This window comes from Ptychodera flava, chromosome 1 (genome assembly GCF_041260155.1).
Source record: "Ptychodera flava strain L36383 chromosome 1, AS_Pfla_20210202, whole genome shotgun sequence".
NCBI lineage: Eukaryota > Metazoa > Hemichordata > Enteropneusta > Ptychoderidae > Ptychodera > Ptychodera flava.
The window spans coordinates 14,632,610-14,652,018 of record NC_091928.1 but is presented as its reverse complement, the minus strand read 5'-3'; the positions used below and the strand labels follow the sequence as shown (position 1 = coordinate 14,652,018).

Here is a 19,409-nt window from a genome sequence, read left to right as displayed (position 1 = left end):
GGATTTTCCCTACATGATGAAATATTTGTACAAGTTGTGTAGTCGTGGAACGTCCTTTAGTGAAACCATGTTGCATATGATGGGGAAATGGTTCAATATGTGGATAAATGGAGTTAAAAATACATCTCTCGAAAACTTTGCTGTTTTCTGTCATTAATATGCAATAATAACTATTTGTCCGCATTTTCGGCAAGAGCGATGATATCAAAACCTGCTAGTGTTATAATAAATACAAAAACTCATACTAATTCCTATTAATTTATGGCTCCGACTACTACTGAGCTGCAACAACGACCGCGCATGAAAAATTTGTCCGAATTTTAGGCAGCGGTGTCTGAAGTCGCGCGTGCAGCTATATTTAGTAACAAACCTGACATCGCGATCAGCGCTATTGAAATTCGGCTAAAAAATAGTTGATACACAAAATTCAGAATAAAGAGCAAACCAGTGATCAGGACTAGTATTTATTTGACACTTAAAAAGGAGGATTTGTACTCAAGGCTGTTATGATTTGTTCAGTTACCCACTCTTCTTACTGTAAAAATTGTAATTTTATGGAAGGGATAGTAGTTTGACCTTTTACCAAGATGTTTAGCATTTGTTTTCTGAGTGACAACTACTTCTTTGTTATACTCAGTAACTTTTGCAGTTTTACATTTGGAATTTTCAGGTTTTGCAAGAACACCTTTTTGTTCTAAGCTTACCCCAACATGTTGAAATACATGATAGTGTACAGTTGTCAAAACAACTGTTACTACTCGTTTTTCTCCTATTATCTCATTACCTCATCTTGGCCTGCTTTTACTCATGGACTAGTCTTAGCTTGCTGAGAGGTGCGCTGGTAGTCTTCGATTAACTACACGAGATGTTCAGAGTTCGTTGGTACTACATAGACTTTATTTCTCGGTAGACAAGCTTGACAGCTGCCATCGCCCAAGATACGCTTCTCCAATTGTCTGTCCTCCTGCCCTGTCTGTTGTATTTTTCTCTCTTGTCCTTTGTATTCCCTTTCCCGTATTATTTTAGAATGGGACTTTAAACGTTATGTTTAAGGCTTGGTTTGGATCATGTGATAGATATGAATTAAAGATGGAAATATACGTCCAATCGTAAACATCAAGACAGATCTCGATCTTAAATGTACATGTCATAATTAATGTACAAATGTCACTTAGGCACGTTGCAAAATTGAAGCAATTGAGTAAACGGTGAAGTTCTTATGTTCCTTCATCAGGTGTTGCTTAAAATATATTTTGTTTTCTTCAAAACTTCGTAAACATCGTCGAATACGTAATTTGCATCTTTTACATTTGTCGCAAATATGCTTTGTATTCATAATTGAGATCTTGTTATTTTAATTAATAGTTTTACTCTTGCCTATGACTACCTAGTGCATAAACCTCCGTCAGAGACAAAATAGATCTACGTAACACAACCAGTTGATTACTATCACACTGTACATGTGGTACATTATGGCCTATTTACTGGTATAGTGTTTATTGCCATTGTTTATGATGGAATTTTTGTTCAGACTCACAGTCACCTAACTCTAAGTATGCTTGTTGTACTTATACAAATATAACCTTTGTTTCCAAGCATTGCTTTCAACGTGCTTAATGATGAGCATAAGAAACACTGCATTGTAAATGTAACAGATGATTTTTCATACCTGTGACCCATAAACCAATGGGAAAGTTAAAGTTTATGCGATTGATCTATGTTGTGTGTTTGTTTGTTTTTTGCTGGCTGGCTTGTAGGTTTTTCAAATATCCAAGGACGGCAAACAAAGAATTTTCTTTACACGGCCTAATACATAAAAACACAAATATTGAGACATTGCCGTATGTGAAAGTAGTGGTGCTTTCATTACATTTTTTACTGTTTAGATTGATTTTGGGCTGTTTTAATTATTTAAATTTATTCATGCATGATTTAATATTTTAATTTATTCATATATGCAAATTTTAGATCGTAATTCATTCATCACCAGAATATAGGTTATCTTTCCCCCCCCCCCCCAACCGTGAAGTGCTTCCTACGCCCCTGAATTTCCCCAACCCCCTCTCCACGGTTCAGAAATCTGCATCAACGATCAATCGATGCATGATACCAATTAAACATACACCTTCGACTGTTAATTAGGTATTTAGCAGATGTTACAGCGACTCAAGTCGGAAATCTTTAGTATCATGTATTGGGTATTTCCCCGGGATTAGGTATCTTTTTAATTAGTAGTTTTTTATCAATACAAAATGCGTAATTCTAGACAAGATCACATTTCGACTGATTTCTTAATCCCACCGTTGAGGGCTTCGTGATGTTTTCTGGTCTCTGGTATGCAGTTCCAAACGCCATGGAATGTCGCACCAGTGCTGGAAAAATAATTGGCCATAAGCACAAAAATACAAACAATGTGATATTGGAATCTAATCGCGGGTCATAAATTTAACTATGGCTTGATCTGACGCTGAACTCCCTGATGGGAAAATCACACGCACTCAAAGTTCAGCGCCGAGAGGGATGATGGGTAATTTTGCAACACGGCATCCGACATCCCCTGAACTTTTATCAGCCAAGTCATTGAATGCAAAAAGGCTAGTCAACAGCATGCCATTAGTATCTAAATCGACGCTTCTTCTCTACTTATGTCTACCAAAAGATTGACTATTTTCGATATGTATTGCCCTTATGGCTGTCACGTGTAGTCCCCATGAACTATTTGTACCCGTGACAAATGTTTCCAGAATTGTATCTCGACAGCTGAACGCAACAGCGGTGGATATGTGAAATGTCAGAGCGACCGAGCTCGCCGAATTCAAGTTGCCAGCTGACCTTGAAGTTGGACTTCACAGAGAGAGACAACTACAAAAACCGACAGTAACAAAGCAACAAGAAGTAAACTCAACCGCTAATTAGAATACGACGACGCCCCTGCCTATTGGTCTGCCAATTTTACTCAACATTTCAGGTTCAATCATGTCTTTGATATTGCCGCAAATACCTAAACTTTCCATCAGCAGTGTACAGATACGATTAAGTTACCTTCTACCAACATTTTTGATCTCCATTAAACGGACAATAGTGTGTATTCTTTTGACAATATCTTCAGGTTGATGTTTTTGATCTTTAAGACAAGTATACATTCTTCTCATCTCCTCCCTAAGGTTAGTTAAAATACACAATGTTAGTCTTGTTAACACGGCGCTTTATATAAACTTACAATGTCAACATTGACAAATGAATTCTTGTGCAGACTAATATTCAGTTGGCAACAATACGCTAGGTAGGGATGGTTGTACATGTGACAACTCACACATACCGACAATATTGACACAAATTAAACACTGCGCGAAGTATTTTGATGTGATTTTAGGAGTAGAATGAAAACCTGTATTGCACGTATAGTAAAATAGCAAATTGGGAAAATACTTCACCAAACATATGTAGATTTTATTCATATTTTTTAGTCTCACCGAATGATGTTGTCACAACAACACTGGGTTGGCCGAAGTTCCACGATGGTGACATAATTTGACGAAAGCGTGTCAATAATTGGATAACGCGGCACGTTGTATGACAACATTTGCTTAAAGTCTTAAAGTAATTGAAAGTGAGTATTTGCCGAAACGCCGTCATCTTTTGACTGAGCTGAAACGACAAAGATTATTTGCAGCATTGCCAATAATAATGGAGATCAAAATAGTTTGTACGCCGGACGGGCATGAATAGCCGCTGTAGCGGAAAAGATTTCACGGCCTAGGGAAATCACTCCGGAGTCAGGGGCCACTCCCTTTGGAAGGGCATACAGTACACGTATGTACTGCGATTTAAATCCCTTCCTACAGACTTGAGAACGGGAACTTTTGATATCAATGCAGAGTTTTAGACTTTTGACTCACAATGCTTTCAGAAGATGTAAAAAGCAGACTCGTGACCCCATTTAAGGTAGAATGCGTCTCGGGCACAGAAATTCGAACTCTCAAAGCTTTGCAATACTATTTTAGTCCGGCACTTGTGGGGGTTCATTTTGAAGCTCATGAAGTCATAAGGTTTACCACTGGCTTGTATTTGTTGATATGCAGAAATTTATTTTTTCTCGAGTCCCTAGAATTAAGACAGGGATGGCGGCCATTTTGAATTTCAAGAGTCGGTACGTGTTGGGTAATACGTCTCTCCAGTCCTTAATTTTTATACTTTATTTCGAGAGTGAATGTGTTGAAATTTCCGCGGGTAAAATTTAAGCAAAAGTTCAAGTTTTTCGATTTCGAGGCGCAAACTACCTTAAAGAAATTTTGTAGAGTTTTCGTAGACTTTGTTCTGTGTATTCTACACTGCCCGGCACCATGGGAGTAAAATGGTCTGCTGAAAATATTGTATGTGTTCCCTTTGCAAAGTTCGAAGACGGCAACACAAATATTTCGCTGAATTTCATTCTCGGGGTCGATTTCCTAGGTTTACACTTTGGATTTCTAAGAATTTGATGATGAAGACAGAGAGAAAGAAAAAAAACTTAAACTAGGTTGAGAACGGCAATCAATGTAAAACATGTAAAGCGCGCCAATTGAACGGCGGTTAAGTGCCACTAAGGCAGATGGGAGGCGCTATGCTCAATGATTTGCGAGATGACAGGCGATACAGCTCCTGGTCGAGTCAGTTTTCCATGTTAGAAGCATAAAACACGGCTCGGCGTAACTCTGACACTTCGCAAGATTCTTGCGTTCAGAAATGCATGGCTTGATCACATGCTAGGCGATCGATATCACCCAACTCATATTTCTACAAGCTGCCGTGGGATCCAAAAGAGCGTGATTGCACATCGAATAATTTCCCATCGATTGGTCAATATACACTGCGTTACTTTCAATTCTGGGCCGTATACCGACTCTAGTAACACTGGCCATGACTTCACGCAATCTACTAATCTGAACAACACATTTTTGCAATTTTGTAGGAACTTCTCTCAAAATGGAACCAATCAAGATGTTAGAGCTACCGAAGGGAATGCACACTTGCTTTCATAGAAACAGCCTTTTACACTGGTGAAACCGATGACCGAACTTTGCTTTCATCCACTGACCTGCTTTCGAGGTGATGTTTTCATTTCCACACTGTATGTTACCGCTCGAGGAAACACTGCCGTTTGGGGCACAGAGGGCGTTTTTTTTCCGTTTCTCTGAAAAGCATGTACTATTACAGTTTATTGGCAGTAGAACTTTGAGATAGTGGGGTCACTCGGTGAAAGGTCACAGCCACCGAATTCTCGTTTGGACGAGCAAATAGTGCTTTCGATCGTTGGGGAGTGTTCTAAATGTACAAAGGTATGCATTTACTTCAGGTTACAAACCAGGACATTCGAACAGCCGATGAAATATGGCTTTGAGCAGATCTAAACAAAAACAGTCAATGGTCCCGACTCTCGTGGCTGAGATGACCGTCTTTTATTATCACCAGTCTCTGATTTATTTGCCGCTATTGCCGCTACTATGACCATTACATTATAGAAGAGATTTACGAGAAAACTAAAGTATGAGGAACATAGAAACAGCTCACTACAACACCGTGACAGTTGTCAGGCTGCACGCACACATACTGTGTAGAAGAGATTCGAAGGAATGAGTGGACTCGAGATTTTATACGGCGTTGAAAAAAAAAACATCGGCTGATCCAAAAGACTCGTAGCAATATCGGCGAAAATACATTGGCGTTACATGATAACTATTTGGCGATACTAGTTAATTACACACGTGGCATGCTTCTGTTTTCAAGCGCGATGCGGGAACAACTATAAGCGTCAACGACGTGATAGCAAATTTGATTTACATATGAATTATGGAGACATTATATTATATGAATTGGGAAAATTATACACAGCTGCTTCAGAACAAGTAATAAAACAATAAAAACAACATCCACTGGTCTCCTAACCAACACCTATGTCCTTTTCTAAAATATGAAACTTTGCTACAACATTGTGACTCATTTACATATATCAAATATTCATATATTTGTAAAAAAACATAAATTTATTTGCTTTGCAATTGCTTTATGTTTGCATTTTATTCAGCTTTTTCGGTAGCGTTCCTTTTTACAGAAAGTTAGAATTGTAGCTTATTAGGCTTTTATTGTAATGTAAAATGTAGATCAGGTGCAATTTCAATAAAGGATTACTTATCTGTTACTCATACTAAATTTGTTCTTGTACATAATATGTAAAACACTGACAGTATAATTTAAACTGATTGCCAACGTGATGATATAGACACTATACTGAAAATCAATCGATATTGCATACACAGATTCAAGTCTGGGACGGGCTGGGGTGCGGGGTGTGAGGTTTGGTTCAGTAGGTTGCTTATAAAACCTAGTGCGCTTATTATTATATTTGTTTTATTTGAAGCTGTCCGGCTTCAGAGAACCCAGCACAGTAGGAGTGTTTTTGAATTCGTGTAAAATTACAGCTGTACTGCGTGTTTGTCGAGTTCGATGACGCCACTGCAGAGCCTTAGCTACCGTAAGTTCCATGTTTGCGTCCCCCGTCATTTGAAGCTGTATAGTTTTCACATTTCCGAAATCTGACCCGTTTTAGGTTAACCTGCTTCAGTCATCGGTCACAACTTTTGAAAGTGTGCTTATTTTACCATTGAGTCATAATGGGTCATATCTGATTCTCGTCCGCGACCTCGACGAGCCATACATATTTCGATGTATCTTTAAGGTAGTTCGCGCCTCGAAAGTGAAAGACTTAAACTTTTGCTGAAACTTTCTTCAAGGAATCCTTCAACCATTCTCTTTCAAAATCGAGAATAAAAATAGGGGTCACCGTGCAAATTTTGGTACTAGAGAAACAAATAACCCAAGATTTACCGATATTTAAAATTCAAAATGGCCGTCATCCCTGTGTTAATTCTACGGAGAAAAAAAATTTTTCGAATTTTGAAAAACTAAGCCGATGAAAAGTTTTCTTACACCAAGAGCTTTAAAATGAACCCCCACAAGTGGTAGATCAGAAAAGAATTGTAAAAGTTTGAGAGTCCGAATGTATGTCCCCGAGGTGCGTTCTACCTTAATGAAACTGATGCTTACTTCATTGCAGTGTTACTATCAAGACTATGTATGATTTATAAGCAAGCAACTGTATTCTGTGACGTTATCTTTACGAGTGGTAGTACTTTATGCAACTCCAATATTTGCTTTTTCACTGGTATAATTCTACTGATCTTAGTTTTAAAAGGGTGTTACTTTTATGAGCCTTTTTCATTTTACACCTGTCTTCCATTTTGCACACTTCGTTGAAATAGTCGCTGCCAAACTAGCCAACAAACCAACGTGGATAAATTTGTCATTTTGTAAAGTGTGTAAGCATTGACAGCCTGTGAAGCGGGCCCAACCTCTAGGCGCATGTAATATCTGGTATCAAGACTGTCACAAGCTTGGTAGGGCAGGTCAAATCGAGGCTAACGAGGGCGGTGTTATATATAGTCACCCATGGAAACGTGTATTCTCGCACCGTGGTGTTAAAATCTCATCGTACAAGAAAAGTGAGATTTGCTTCAACCAGTCGCCGCTCAGAAAGTGTAATCAGCAGTGTTTTTTTTGTAAAGATGCCATTCTGACGAACTTCGATCGAAATTAAAAAAAATTAAGGGAAACACTTTCTGTTCCTAACTCAGTGCCCCCCTCTTCGATTTGAAAATTACCCCTCCATTTATTAACTATACTTTCTCCTTTACCTCATCAGCAAACCCCTCGCTTCATCTTCCCCTTCTACAGAACGTCCCCATTGCTGCCTCTTTTGCTTTGCCCTGCTCGATGGCAAAATCCCGAAAAATAACCAAATCATACCCACTGGCCAGCTATCTGGTGTCCACTGAGCAAGAGAGTAAACCCCCTAACGAGGAAATATTGCTCCCCTGGTCTGCGCCTGCTGTTAAAAATTGCAAATCCTCCCGCCAAGAAATCGCCCCTGAACAGCGTTGTCGGCCGCTCTTATAACCTTGACTACAAGCCACAGGTATGCACGCGCGGCAACTCCTCGGTCCACTGCTCAATTATTTTGACTGTTCTAAAAAGGTCGAAAAATCCACATGACAAAGTTGTTTTTCAAATTTTAAAATTATTTTAGACTAGTCTTGTTTATGATGATTCCAACATTTAAAATATTTGTAATTTTTAGACTGCAATGAGTTCACATATCACGCGCTCTTGTGATGATCGAGAACACACGAGTTATATGATGCTGGGTGATCTATTTCGCAAATACCGAAGAAATTGTCAATGCTGTTTAGGTTAGTGTCTCCACTCCCCCGGCACCATCGCATCATCTAATGCCACCATACACAGACGACACATGATGGAGAGCATGTGCTCACTTTCGAGGTCACGCGTTTGGCGCCTGCCACAGGAAATGCGCGAAAAACTTTCGCATTCGGTGACTTTCCGGTTCTCCCCGAAGTATTTCGAAGGCGAATGGCGTAACCTGTTATGGCAGGGGTGGGAAGGAGGACCTACAAACTTGCATGCGAGCTTGTTTGATATGCAAATTCATGGTTAACCATTGCCGTATATTACGTGCATATTCGCATTATTGGCCTAGGGCAGGCAGTGTCGGGTCAGATGCGATAACAACCCGGACTCAGATAGTGACGGTCAGAAATTCTCCAAGGAAATCTTCTGTCGAGCTTTTTGGTCATCTCCAATTTTTTTGAGGGGATCCCAGTGAGGGTAGAAGATGGGTACATTCATCGGCCATGCCCTGCCTGGGACGTTCTTCTTCGCGTTCGGGCTTTGGTGTGCTATAAAGTACTGCTATCGCCTCATACGCAAAGGCGCAACCAGCAAAGGCAAATCGAGCGAACCGGCCGCGGCGAGCAGATGGAAACGGCTCCTCGGTAAGATTCTGCGGCGGGACCGGGAATCCGAGTTCTGGGAAGGGATTGTCATCATCTGTATGTGGATTATAGGATTCATCGCTGAACTGCCGCCTACGGGATCATTCCCCTACAGACACTGGCAGATGTTCGATCACAGCGTCGAAGGTAAACCTTTCGTCTGGGGAAACAAATGGCAACACGCTACCATGTACACGTTTTTCGGGATATACGGGTTGGCTCTTCTCCTCGCTCGTACCTGCGTACGCGGTCTGCGCGCTTACGAGAAAGTATTCCTGGCCATGGCGTTTTTCGTCGAGGGTGTGCTGTTCTACTTCCACGTTCATGGCCGATCGGAACTAGACATTACAGTCCACTACATGCTCGTTATCACGATATTCATAAACTTTGCCTCCACGACAGCCGAAATTTGGATGAGGGACGACGCACTTCTTCCGTTCATCACGACCTGCTTCATGATGGTTCAGGGAACATGGTTCTGGCAGGCCGCGTTTATTCTGTACCCGCCCAACGGAGTTAAATGGGACGAGGACAGCCACGCGAACATCATGTTCGCCACAATGGCTTACTGCTGGCACATAGCGGCCAGTATATTTATTATCGCTGGTGTGTACGGTGTCGTATCACTGTGTCTACGTTCAAAGGGCATTTACAGCGTACCTTACGCCCACGTTGACGGTAACGACGAAGAGGAGACGCATTTCTCGTTGGTGGAGAACGCGTCAGACGATCATTGAACATCATGTGAACTCCCAAACGAAAAGGGGAACTACATCTCGCGTCGTCAACGTGAACGTGAGTAAACTTGACATGGTATGGTTCTGCATTCCTGCGAAAATATGTACCGTCACGAGTTCAGTCGTAAACATTTTGCTGCATATTAAGAAAATTGTACAAAGCCTGTGTTTTGCTGCGATTGTTATTTTTACCAGACAATTAGTTTATCTAGATCGTAGGTTGCTAAATGCTCGTTTTTATAATATTTTTTTTGCTAAATATCAAAACGAAACAAATTGAGATAAAAAAACCTTGTTGTGATTCTAAATGTGGCTCTAATTTTTTCCTGCGTCGACCTCGATTGGAAACGATTGTCAGCAGATTCTCGAATCAACACAACTTCGTCACCGAACGGCATGTCAAATTCAGCAGAGGCTGTTCCCGCCGAAACGGATTTGTGCATGTAGTTCATCTGCGGCAAATTGCCGCGTGAAATTCTTGAGCTCCCTCTACGTTCAAGTTTTATCCTTGACATTGTGATGTGCTGTAGCAAGAACGCTGAGCGAGAGGATCTTCATGCGCCCGTAACACTGCAAACGGACCGACGACGATAAACGTCTGCCTCGGACAAAACCTGATACGATCTGATTTCAGGGACACTGCTGAGATCGAAACCAGTGATAAGATCGAAGACGTAATCAAAACATAGAGACTAAATTGTGTCACGACATTTAATTTTATTTTTTTCATAGCAGGATCACGCAAATTTTTCATCGCCAGGTTATGACCTATATCATGCCTTCCAACTGGTAAGATTATATTCCCAGCTTTACTTATACCAATGAACATTTTTGCACATGTAACTCGGAGTCCAATTTTATCAGGTATTTCTACCAAGTATTTTGTAGATGAAAAGATATGTCGGGAATATGTAGGACAGTACAGTGCCAATTTAGAGATGGGTCGTTCGATCTGTGCAGAGGGATGGTCGCTGGAAGAGGACCTGCAACGCGAAAAAAAACAAAAACCAAATCAAAAACCAAAAAACAAACAAAAAAGTCGAAACAAACGACGCGATTTGAAACGTTTTTCTGCTTTTGCAAAAATAGAATCACTGAATACTGAAATAAAATTCATTTGCATGATCTACATACTCGGGGAATGATATATCAAAATTTTAGAACGCAAAATAATTGATGTCTTCACCCTGACTTCCCTATCTCCCAGATCTAATGGTCCCATCCCTGAAGAGATCTTAAGGTACATCATTCAGAACAGCCGACCAAAAGTCATTCGGTCGACGACTGTGTAAGTGATAGCGTAGAGGGTAGGGACAATTACAACTCTTAAAGGGAGGGGTCGTCCGAACTGCGCCCGAAGGTCATATGGGACCCATACTACCGATGTAAACATTGTATCCAAGAAACGTTGACGAGTGATACAAATTAAACACGTTTATCATGATGTGCATCGTAAAATGTAAATATTGCAGCCATGCGGACGTCATGCATCTAGATATCGTGCATGAATTACGTTGTTTGCAAACAAGAAAGTCGCACAGGCGCAGTTCCGACAACACCTTCCCTTTAAAGGTACACTGTCACCTGTTCCAATTTTGCCACAGTTACCATGAAAAGAAAATCTAACCAATCATAGATTTTAAGCGGGTGGCCGCTTTTTAAAACAGCCCCTCACATGGGCATTTTGAATACCAAGGAACGCCCCTTTGACCATACATGGGTATATTTAGATTAGAGGTGACTGTATACCTTTAAACTATAACCCTCGACACAGTATTTTCAGCGAGTGACAGCAAACATTCCTTGTGTATTACGAAGCATGAATAACAGACTACCAATATTTGGTCACAGTTGTATAAAAGTTACTTCGGGCGGCGGGAGGCTTTAAATTAGAAAACGTACGGCTATGTTGCAACTGCGAAAAGTTTCGCTCATGCCGGAAACGTTTTTTTAAAATGTTAAATTTCGTCATTTTTTCATGTCTTCAAAAGTTTTCAAAACCGATACAATACTTATCAGCATGTGACTGTTAATATGTGTGTGAGCGTGAGTTTGTATGTGAGTGAGTGACTGTAGGGAAGCTTTGTCAGTGTTCGAAGCTTGCAAACGAATCTTTAGAGAGAGAGAGAGAGAGAGAGAGAGAGAGAGAGAGAGAGAGAGAGAGAGAGAGAGAGACAAGCACCCGCTTTAGAGATGGGGCTTCTAAAAGTAATGAATATTGCAAATGAATGATGTGTATTGTTTAACAGCCCAGTACTTTGCATAATTACAGAAAGAACGTATATTTATACTAAAAAGAATGAAGTAAAGTCACGTACATTACAACTTTGGAAATATTCTCATTTCTTGCTTGCATCACCACTCTGTGGTTTATTAGTTTTGCGTCCCCCCCCTCAGCTTAAAGGGAGGGTGTCGTCGGAAATCTGCTCAAAGGTTGCCAGGGACCCCTACGGCCGATGTAAACACTGTATCTAGGGTACGTTGGCGATTGATGAAAGTTGAAAGATGTTTGTTAACAATGAATGCCATATAATTTAAATGTTGTAGCTGTGTTGACTTGATGCAGCTATATATCGTGCCTGAAATACACTATTTGTAAACAAGAAAGTCGCACACGCGCAGTTCCGACGACACCCTCCCTTTAACAAAATATGGGAGGGCCCCACCAAAAACTGATTGTTATCATAAGGGAGGCTGGTACCAGTGTTCTGCAGATGAATGCAGATGTTTAGTATGGAGTAATGTAACAGAGGAAATTGAGTCACAGTCTCGCCCTCTGGGTCCTAAAAGTCATTAACATTCGACGTATTTCAGTGCATACTGTAAAACAACCATCATGAATGCATATAGTTTGATATGTGCTGATTCAGTTCTAGTTTTAACAAACAAACAAACAAACAAACAAACAAATCTTGCTTATGCATATTCCACTGCTCTTATGTGCATATAACAGCTGCGGAAAAGATTTTTGAGCCAAATACATTGTGACTTAATCTTGCTTCACACACATTTCAATAAATACAAGAGGTATTTAGCTATCGACGTAGGCCCTAGACTCATAAGCTTACTCTGCGGGTTCGCTGTCCAGAGGGCAAGTCCCGCTTTAAACCTTCCCTTTTTTCCGGCGTTAACCACATTCAACACCCCAAACGCCTGTGATTAGGTTTTGCCGCTATTTTGTGGTTTTACTATTTTTACTTTGTGAGTGTCACGTGATCTGTTCTTCAAGGCTGGGATGTGAACGATATCTTTTTGATAGACGGAACCAAGTGATCTGGTGAATAAAGATAAGATATTTTTACGATACAGTATACATTTTAGATGGGAGTGTCGTGTTTCAATAGCCTTCAGCAAGGTTTAAATGTTTCTTGCAAAAACTCGTGTGTGTGTACGATATGTGTATTTTGCCAGCTGGACTTTCTTATTCTTCCTGAACCTCGCCTCGTCGGTTATGCTGTTCGCTCTGTTTAATAACATATTTGGCAGTGTCGTCTGCGTGTGTCAAAAGCTGCTGCTTAATCGTGCCTCAAACGTTCCTTGCGGAATCTTTCATCCATTCTCTTTCCAAATCAAGAATAAAAATCGGGGGTCACCGTGCAAATTTTGGTATAGGCGAAACAACTCATCAAATATTTACCGATATTTGAAATTCAGCTTATGGCCGCAATCCCCGGCTGGTTTGATTCAATAGAGAAAATAAAATTTCGAAAAATTAAGACGGTGGAATTTTTCTTACTCCCAGAACTTCAAAATCAGCTCCAGTAGTGGTAGATCAGGAAAGAATCGTCCGAATATCTGTCCGAATATAATTTGTTTCTCAAGTGTCGCAATTAAAAAGTTTAAATTTTTCAATTTCGAGGCGCGAAAGTACTTAAGGTGCAGTATGCGCCTCGAAAGTGAAAGACTCAATCTCTTGCTCAAACTTTCCTCAATGACTCTTTCCATCATTCTCTCTCAATCAAAATGAAGAATAAAAATCGGGGGTCATTCACCGTGCAACTTTTGGTACTGGAGAAACAAATAAGCCAAGATTTACCGATAGTTGAAATTCAAAATGGTCGCCATCCCTGTGTTATGAAAGCCCGTAAGGGACATGTTTGAAAGCAAAAAATAAAAAAAAATCTTTGTGCTCACGAGATCTTTTCTTGTGATCACAAGATCTTTTCTTGTGCTCACGAGATCTTTTCTTGTGCGCACAAGATCTTTTCTTGTGATCACAAGATTTTTCTTGTGCGCACGAGATCTTTTCTTGTGATCACAAGATCTTTTCTTGTGCGCACGAGATCTTTTCTTGTGATCACAAGATCTTTTCTTGTGCGCACAAGATCTTTTCTTGTGATCACAAGATCTTTTCTTGTGATCACGAGATAGTTTCTCGTGATCACAAGATCTTTTCTTGTGCGCACGAGATCTTTCTCGTGAGCACAAGAAAATATCTTGTGATCACGAGATAGTTTCTCGTGAGCACAAGATAATATCTCGTGATCACGAGAAACTTATCTCGTGAGCACAAGATAGTTTCTTGTGAGCACAAGATAATTTATCGTGCTTTTTTGGTTGGCCTAGGGAGTAAAATTCCCGGCCTTGCATTTTTCGGCCATACAGTTTAAAATTTACGTATCTAAGGCTCAGAGGCAATATATGACACTATAATTTTAATTCTCGTGCCAATTATATAATAAACGGAATCAGCGATGTGGGTTCGAATCCGATTGAAAACTATCCGTATTTAGTGATCTGATTTATACTCCCACTTGTCAAAAATTAGGTTTGAATGGCTTTTAAACTCGACTGCCGAGATCAACAATAATGGTTTATCAATCAAACAGTCACGTACAATTACTCTATCAGTAATATAATGTGCTACCAGTCTTTGTATATTATTCCTCTTACTTTGATCAATGTCAATTTTAAATTGTATACATTCATTTTTACACGTTAACTGATCTTATCATACAGTTAACATTGAAAGTGTGATCAAATTTATTGGCAATGTATAACTTTCAGCAAATTAATTATTCAATATTCAGTATATCTTACAGTGAAAATACAATTGTAAGAATGGTTAATGATGTACTGTTTTACAGTTGTGACTTGCGTAACCTGTGGAGAAAGTCGATCTTTCATGGTTAGTGAATGAATTTATGTATGGATAGTATATGCAACACCATTTTTTTGTATCACAGTATCTGTATTTCCTTTGTGTAATTTATATGGACGAATGCTGTCCTAAATAAACAAATAATAAATTATAATAGATAAAGGTCAAATTTTCGTAGCCTAAGTTTTACTTCATCACTAATCCATCAACTTGATGATTAGCTTTTTGTATGTAAAAATCAAACTTTCAAATTTCAGTAAAATATTAGAATAGGTTGATACTGCTGTGAGAAGGATACATTTTGGTAGAAATTGTCTCTCAAACAAATTTAATCTCCATTATGGTTATTTGTCGATTTTCAATTTACATGAAGAAAAGATCAAATTATCTCGTGAGCACAAGATCTTTTCTTGTGCTCTCAAGATCTTTTCCTGTGCTCTCGAGAAACTATCTCGTGAGCACAAGATCTTTTCTTGTGCTCTCAAGATCTTTTCTTGTGCTCACGAGAAACTATCTCGTGCGCACAAGATCTTTTCTTGTGCTCTCAAGATCTTTCTTGTGCTCACGAGAAACTATCTCGTGAGCACAAGATCTTTTCTTGTGCTCTCAAGATCTTTTCTTGTGCTCTCGAGAAACTATCTCGTGAGCACAAGATCTTTTCTTGTGCTCTCAAGATCTTTTCTTGTGCTCACGAGAAACTATCTCGTGCGCACAAGATCTTTTCTTGTGCTCTCAAGATCTTTTCTTGTGCTCACGAGAAACTATCTCGTGAGCACAAGAAAAGATCTTGAGAGCACAAGAAAAGATCTTGAGAGCACAAGAAAAGATCTTGTGATCACAAGAAAAGATCTTGAGAGCACAAGAAAAGATCTTGAGAGCACAAGAAAAGATCTTGAGAGCACAAGAAAAGATCTTGTGATCACAAGAAAAGATCTCGAGAGCACAAGAAAAGATCTTGTGATCACAAGAAAAGATCTTGTGCGCACAAGAAAAGATCTTGTGATCACAAGAAAAGATCTCGTGCGCACAAGAAAAGATCTTGAGAGCACAAGAAAAGATCTTGAGAGCACAAGAAAAGATCTTGTGATCACAAGAAAAGATCTTGAGAGCACAAGAAAAGATCTTGAGAGCACAAGAAAAGATCTTGTGATCACAAGAAAAGATCTTGTGCGCACAAGAAAAGATCGTGCAGTATCAATCTATTGTAATATTTTACAGAATGAAAATTTGATTTTAAAGAAATAGCTAGTCACCTAGTTGATGGATCTGGGATAAGTTAAAACTTAGGCCATGAAAATGTTGACATTTATAAACTTGAATATTGAATTATTCATTTCCTGAAAGTTATGGATTACAAATAAATGCTAAATTTGATCACACTTTCAATGTTCACTATACGATTAAATCAGTTAACATTGTGTAAAAATGAACATATACAATTTAAAGTTGACATTGATCAAAGTAAAAGTAATATACAAATACTGGTAGCACATTATATTACTGAATAGAGTACTGTTAACTTATAACAGTCAGTGTACTTGACTGTGTGATTGATAAACCATTATAGTTGACCTCTGCAGTCGAATTTAGAAGCCATTCAAACCTAATTTTGGACAAGTGAGAGTATAAATTAGATCATTAAAGCATCCCTGATTCCGTTTATTATATAGTTGGCATGAGATTTGAAATTGTAGTGTCATATACTGCCTCTGAGCTTTAGATACATAAATTTTAAACTGTATGGCCGCAAATGCAAGGCCTTGAATTTTACTCCCTAGGCCAACCACAAAAGCACGATAAATTATCTTGTGCTCACAAGAAACTATCTTGTGCTCACGAGATAAGTTTCTCGAGATCGCAAGATACTATCTTGTGCTCACGAGAAACTATCTCGTGCTCACAAGATCTTTTCTTGTGCTCACGAGATAGTTTCTCGTGCTCACGAGAAAGATCTCGTGCGCACAAGAAAAGATCTTGTGATCACGAGAAACTATCTTGTGATCACAAGAAAGATCTTGTGATCACAAGAAAAGATCTTGAGATCACATGAAAAGATCTTGTGCGCACAAGAAAAGATCTTGTGATCACAAGAAAAGATCTCGTGCGCGCAAGAAAAGATCTTGTGATCACAAGAAAAGATCTTGAGAGCACAAGAAAAGATCTTGTGATCACAAGAAAAGATCTCGTGCTCGCAAGAAAAGATCTTGTGATCACGAGATAGTTTCTCGTGAGCACAAGATAATTTTTAATTTGTTTGCTTTCAAACATGTCCCTTATGGGCTTTCATACTGTGTTAACTCTAAGGAGAAAGATAAAATTTTCGATTTTCGAAAAAAACTAAGACGGTGAAAATTTGTCTTGCACCAAGAGCTTTAAAATGAGCCCCCACAAGTGGTAGAAGATTAAAGAATGTAAAAGTTTGAGAGTACGAATATCTGTCTCCGAGGCGCATTCTATAGCTTTAATGTTAGTGTGTCAATGACTATTGTTTTGTTTTGCATATACGAACATAATGAGTCATTATCATCGGAGAATGTTAATGAACCTCGTGCACTGTATAAACACGGGTGCTAAAAATAGAACAGCGTACCTTGAACTGAAGGTTTGGTGAAAACTTCAAAATTATGTATTGCATCTGAGATGATTAAGTTCGTTCTGTTTTCATCCGTGAAGGAAGCTGCAAAGCACAATCTGTAAATCAGTTTTAAAGCTCTAAAAGCTGTATCTTTTGGCTATTTTTGTCAGAACTGTTGTTTTGTGGTTTCCCTACACTTTCTGCATTGAATCCCTAAACTGTAATTTAATGCCAAGAAGTTAGCATATCAAGACAACCTATACGAGTATAATCTCCATTGTTATTGTATTCAAGTCCGGACTAGAATTCATTTGTAAACAATAAAATATGATCACTACACACATACAAACTGTGTTGACAAAAAATACTCGAAATTTCAGCATGACAAACGGATTAGAGTCGGACACGGTAGTTGATATACAGAAGCAGAGTACTAAAAAACTTGCCACAAGTTATAGCCTATGTCCCTTTAAATAGTCTGTTAGCAATTTACAATCACGGATACTTGCATGAACCATAGACCCCGGGGTCTAGGCATAAACGAGTTAAGAAAAGAGATACAACGGTATTGCCAATTTTACAGATTAGTACCAGTGGAGGTTTGTGTTCTTTGGTTTGAAAGTGTAAAATATCAGACCTGTGTGTATAGCATTCCGTCACACCCCATCCTTGGGGGCTTTACATCCCGAAATCACGCACTGCGGCGGCAGAGCGAGACATCAGTTTCATACCAAAACTCTTCTGAATATTTTGATCAACTGTAGAAGATTTGTGTGAGGGGATTAACCGTCTCTGTGTGTGACCTCTGAAGTCAGGTAGGTCGCCATGTGTTTTTTTTGTGTCGCGCGAATTTACAAAATATTAGTGCAGTGGTGTATTATGATTCTGCCCCAACAAGAACGCACCTAATAAAGATGTGGTTTTAAATACTAAAGCGTTATCTTGTCCGGGGGGTGGGAGATGGGTGGGGGTGGTCCTGTTTAAATTACCCCCTTTCATGCGACGTTTCCATAGAGTTGGTTCAGCTATTAAATTTTTATATATTAGGCCCTACTCTAACACTTCCACACAGACAGCAATGCTAGACTTTACACGGGGACATAAATTTGCAACCGTGAACCTTAATTTCCATCAATTAGAATTCCATGCTTTCATGAATTACACAGATGGCTGTTCGGTATATTCAGTGTCGCAGTCTGACAAAGACAAGGGACAATGTATTATTACTAACGTGCCCCTTACACATGGAGATCGTAAATTCCGTGATCGCCTGGTGTCGAATACTGTAGACAAATTCCTGTAGAACGGGAGATCGCAGATTTTGCGTTAGACTTTTAAAGTTAGTGAAGTCGGTTGAAAGTAGCCTACTAGGCCTCTATTCGTCGCTTTCGGCCTCCGCCGCACTCCAGGGCTGAGAGCGACAAATAGGGTGTAGGCTAGGTTGAAAGTCGAATCGCTACATTTTGTTTGGACTGTAAACAAATAGTCACAGTGACTGTCTTTTCAAATTATTTCGGTTATTTTCGTTTCATTTTAGCAACCATTCATGGTGTTCTTCTCGATGAAACATGCTAAGCTGTCAGTCGTCAGATCTCTAATCTCTGGACGTAAGGTCTTCTCTTGGATATAGCAAATGAAGCTTCAAAGATATAATGTGCCAAAAACTGGCAAAATTACTCCAATTTACAGCCTGGCTGTCACTGGCAATCACTTATCTGCTAGTGTCACATACTGACCATTGGAAATGGTACCGGACGCGCGGTCAAAGGTCAAAGGATGGTGAGTTCGAGACCCTCGTACCAGGTGTGGTCAGGGTAACCGACTTCGCCAGAGGATTGCGAAGATTGTGTTGTGCCACAGAGTATCATAGACAGAGTGGCAACACCTATTGTTTAAGGCGTGAAGCGGTTACATAAGCAATCCGTGTTTGCTCGCCTCACGAAGCTCTTGGCTCTCTTTTCCGAAGAGTGCCGACCATGCACCCTTCGGTAATTTTCGGATTTTCACCAATTGTTAAGCGAAAGTATGTTCGACAAAGTTTGTGTTGTTGTTGTCGTGTGGTGCTGATCGGAATTGATGTGCTGGCAAAACTGGAGTGTTTTGAGCTT

The 19,409-nt window shown here is 39.6% G+C and overlaps 1 protein-coding gene across 1 annotated transcript; it reads left to right on the top strand.

The window, feature by feature from the left end:
- The first annotated feature begins 8,360 nt into the window (after positions 1 to 8,360).
- On the top strand, positions 8,361 to 12,945 carry LOC139130832 (transmembrane protein 45B-like). The gene has a single exon (XM_070696632.1). The coding sequence runs from the start codon at positions 8,729 to 8,731 to the stop codon at positions 9,623 to 9,625; it is 897 nt and encodes a 298-aa protein (XP_070552733.1). The 5' UTR covers positions 8,361 to 8,728; the 3' UTR covers positions 9,626 to 12,945.
- Positions 12,946 to 19,409: the final 6,464 nt, after the last annotated feature.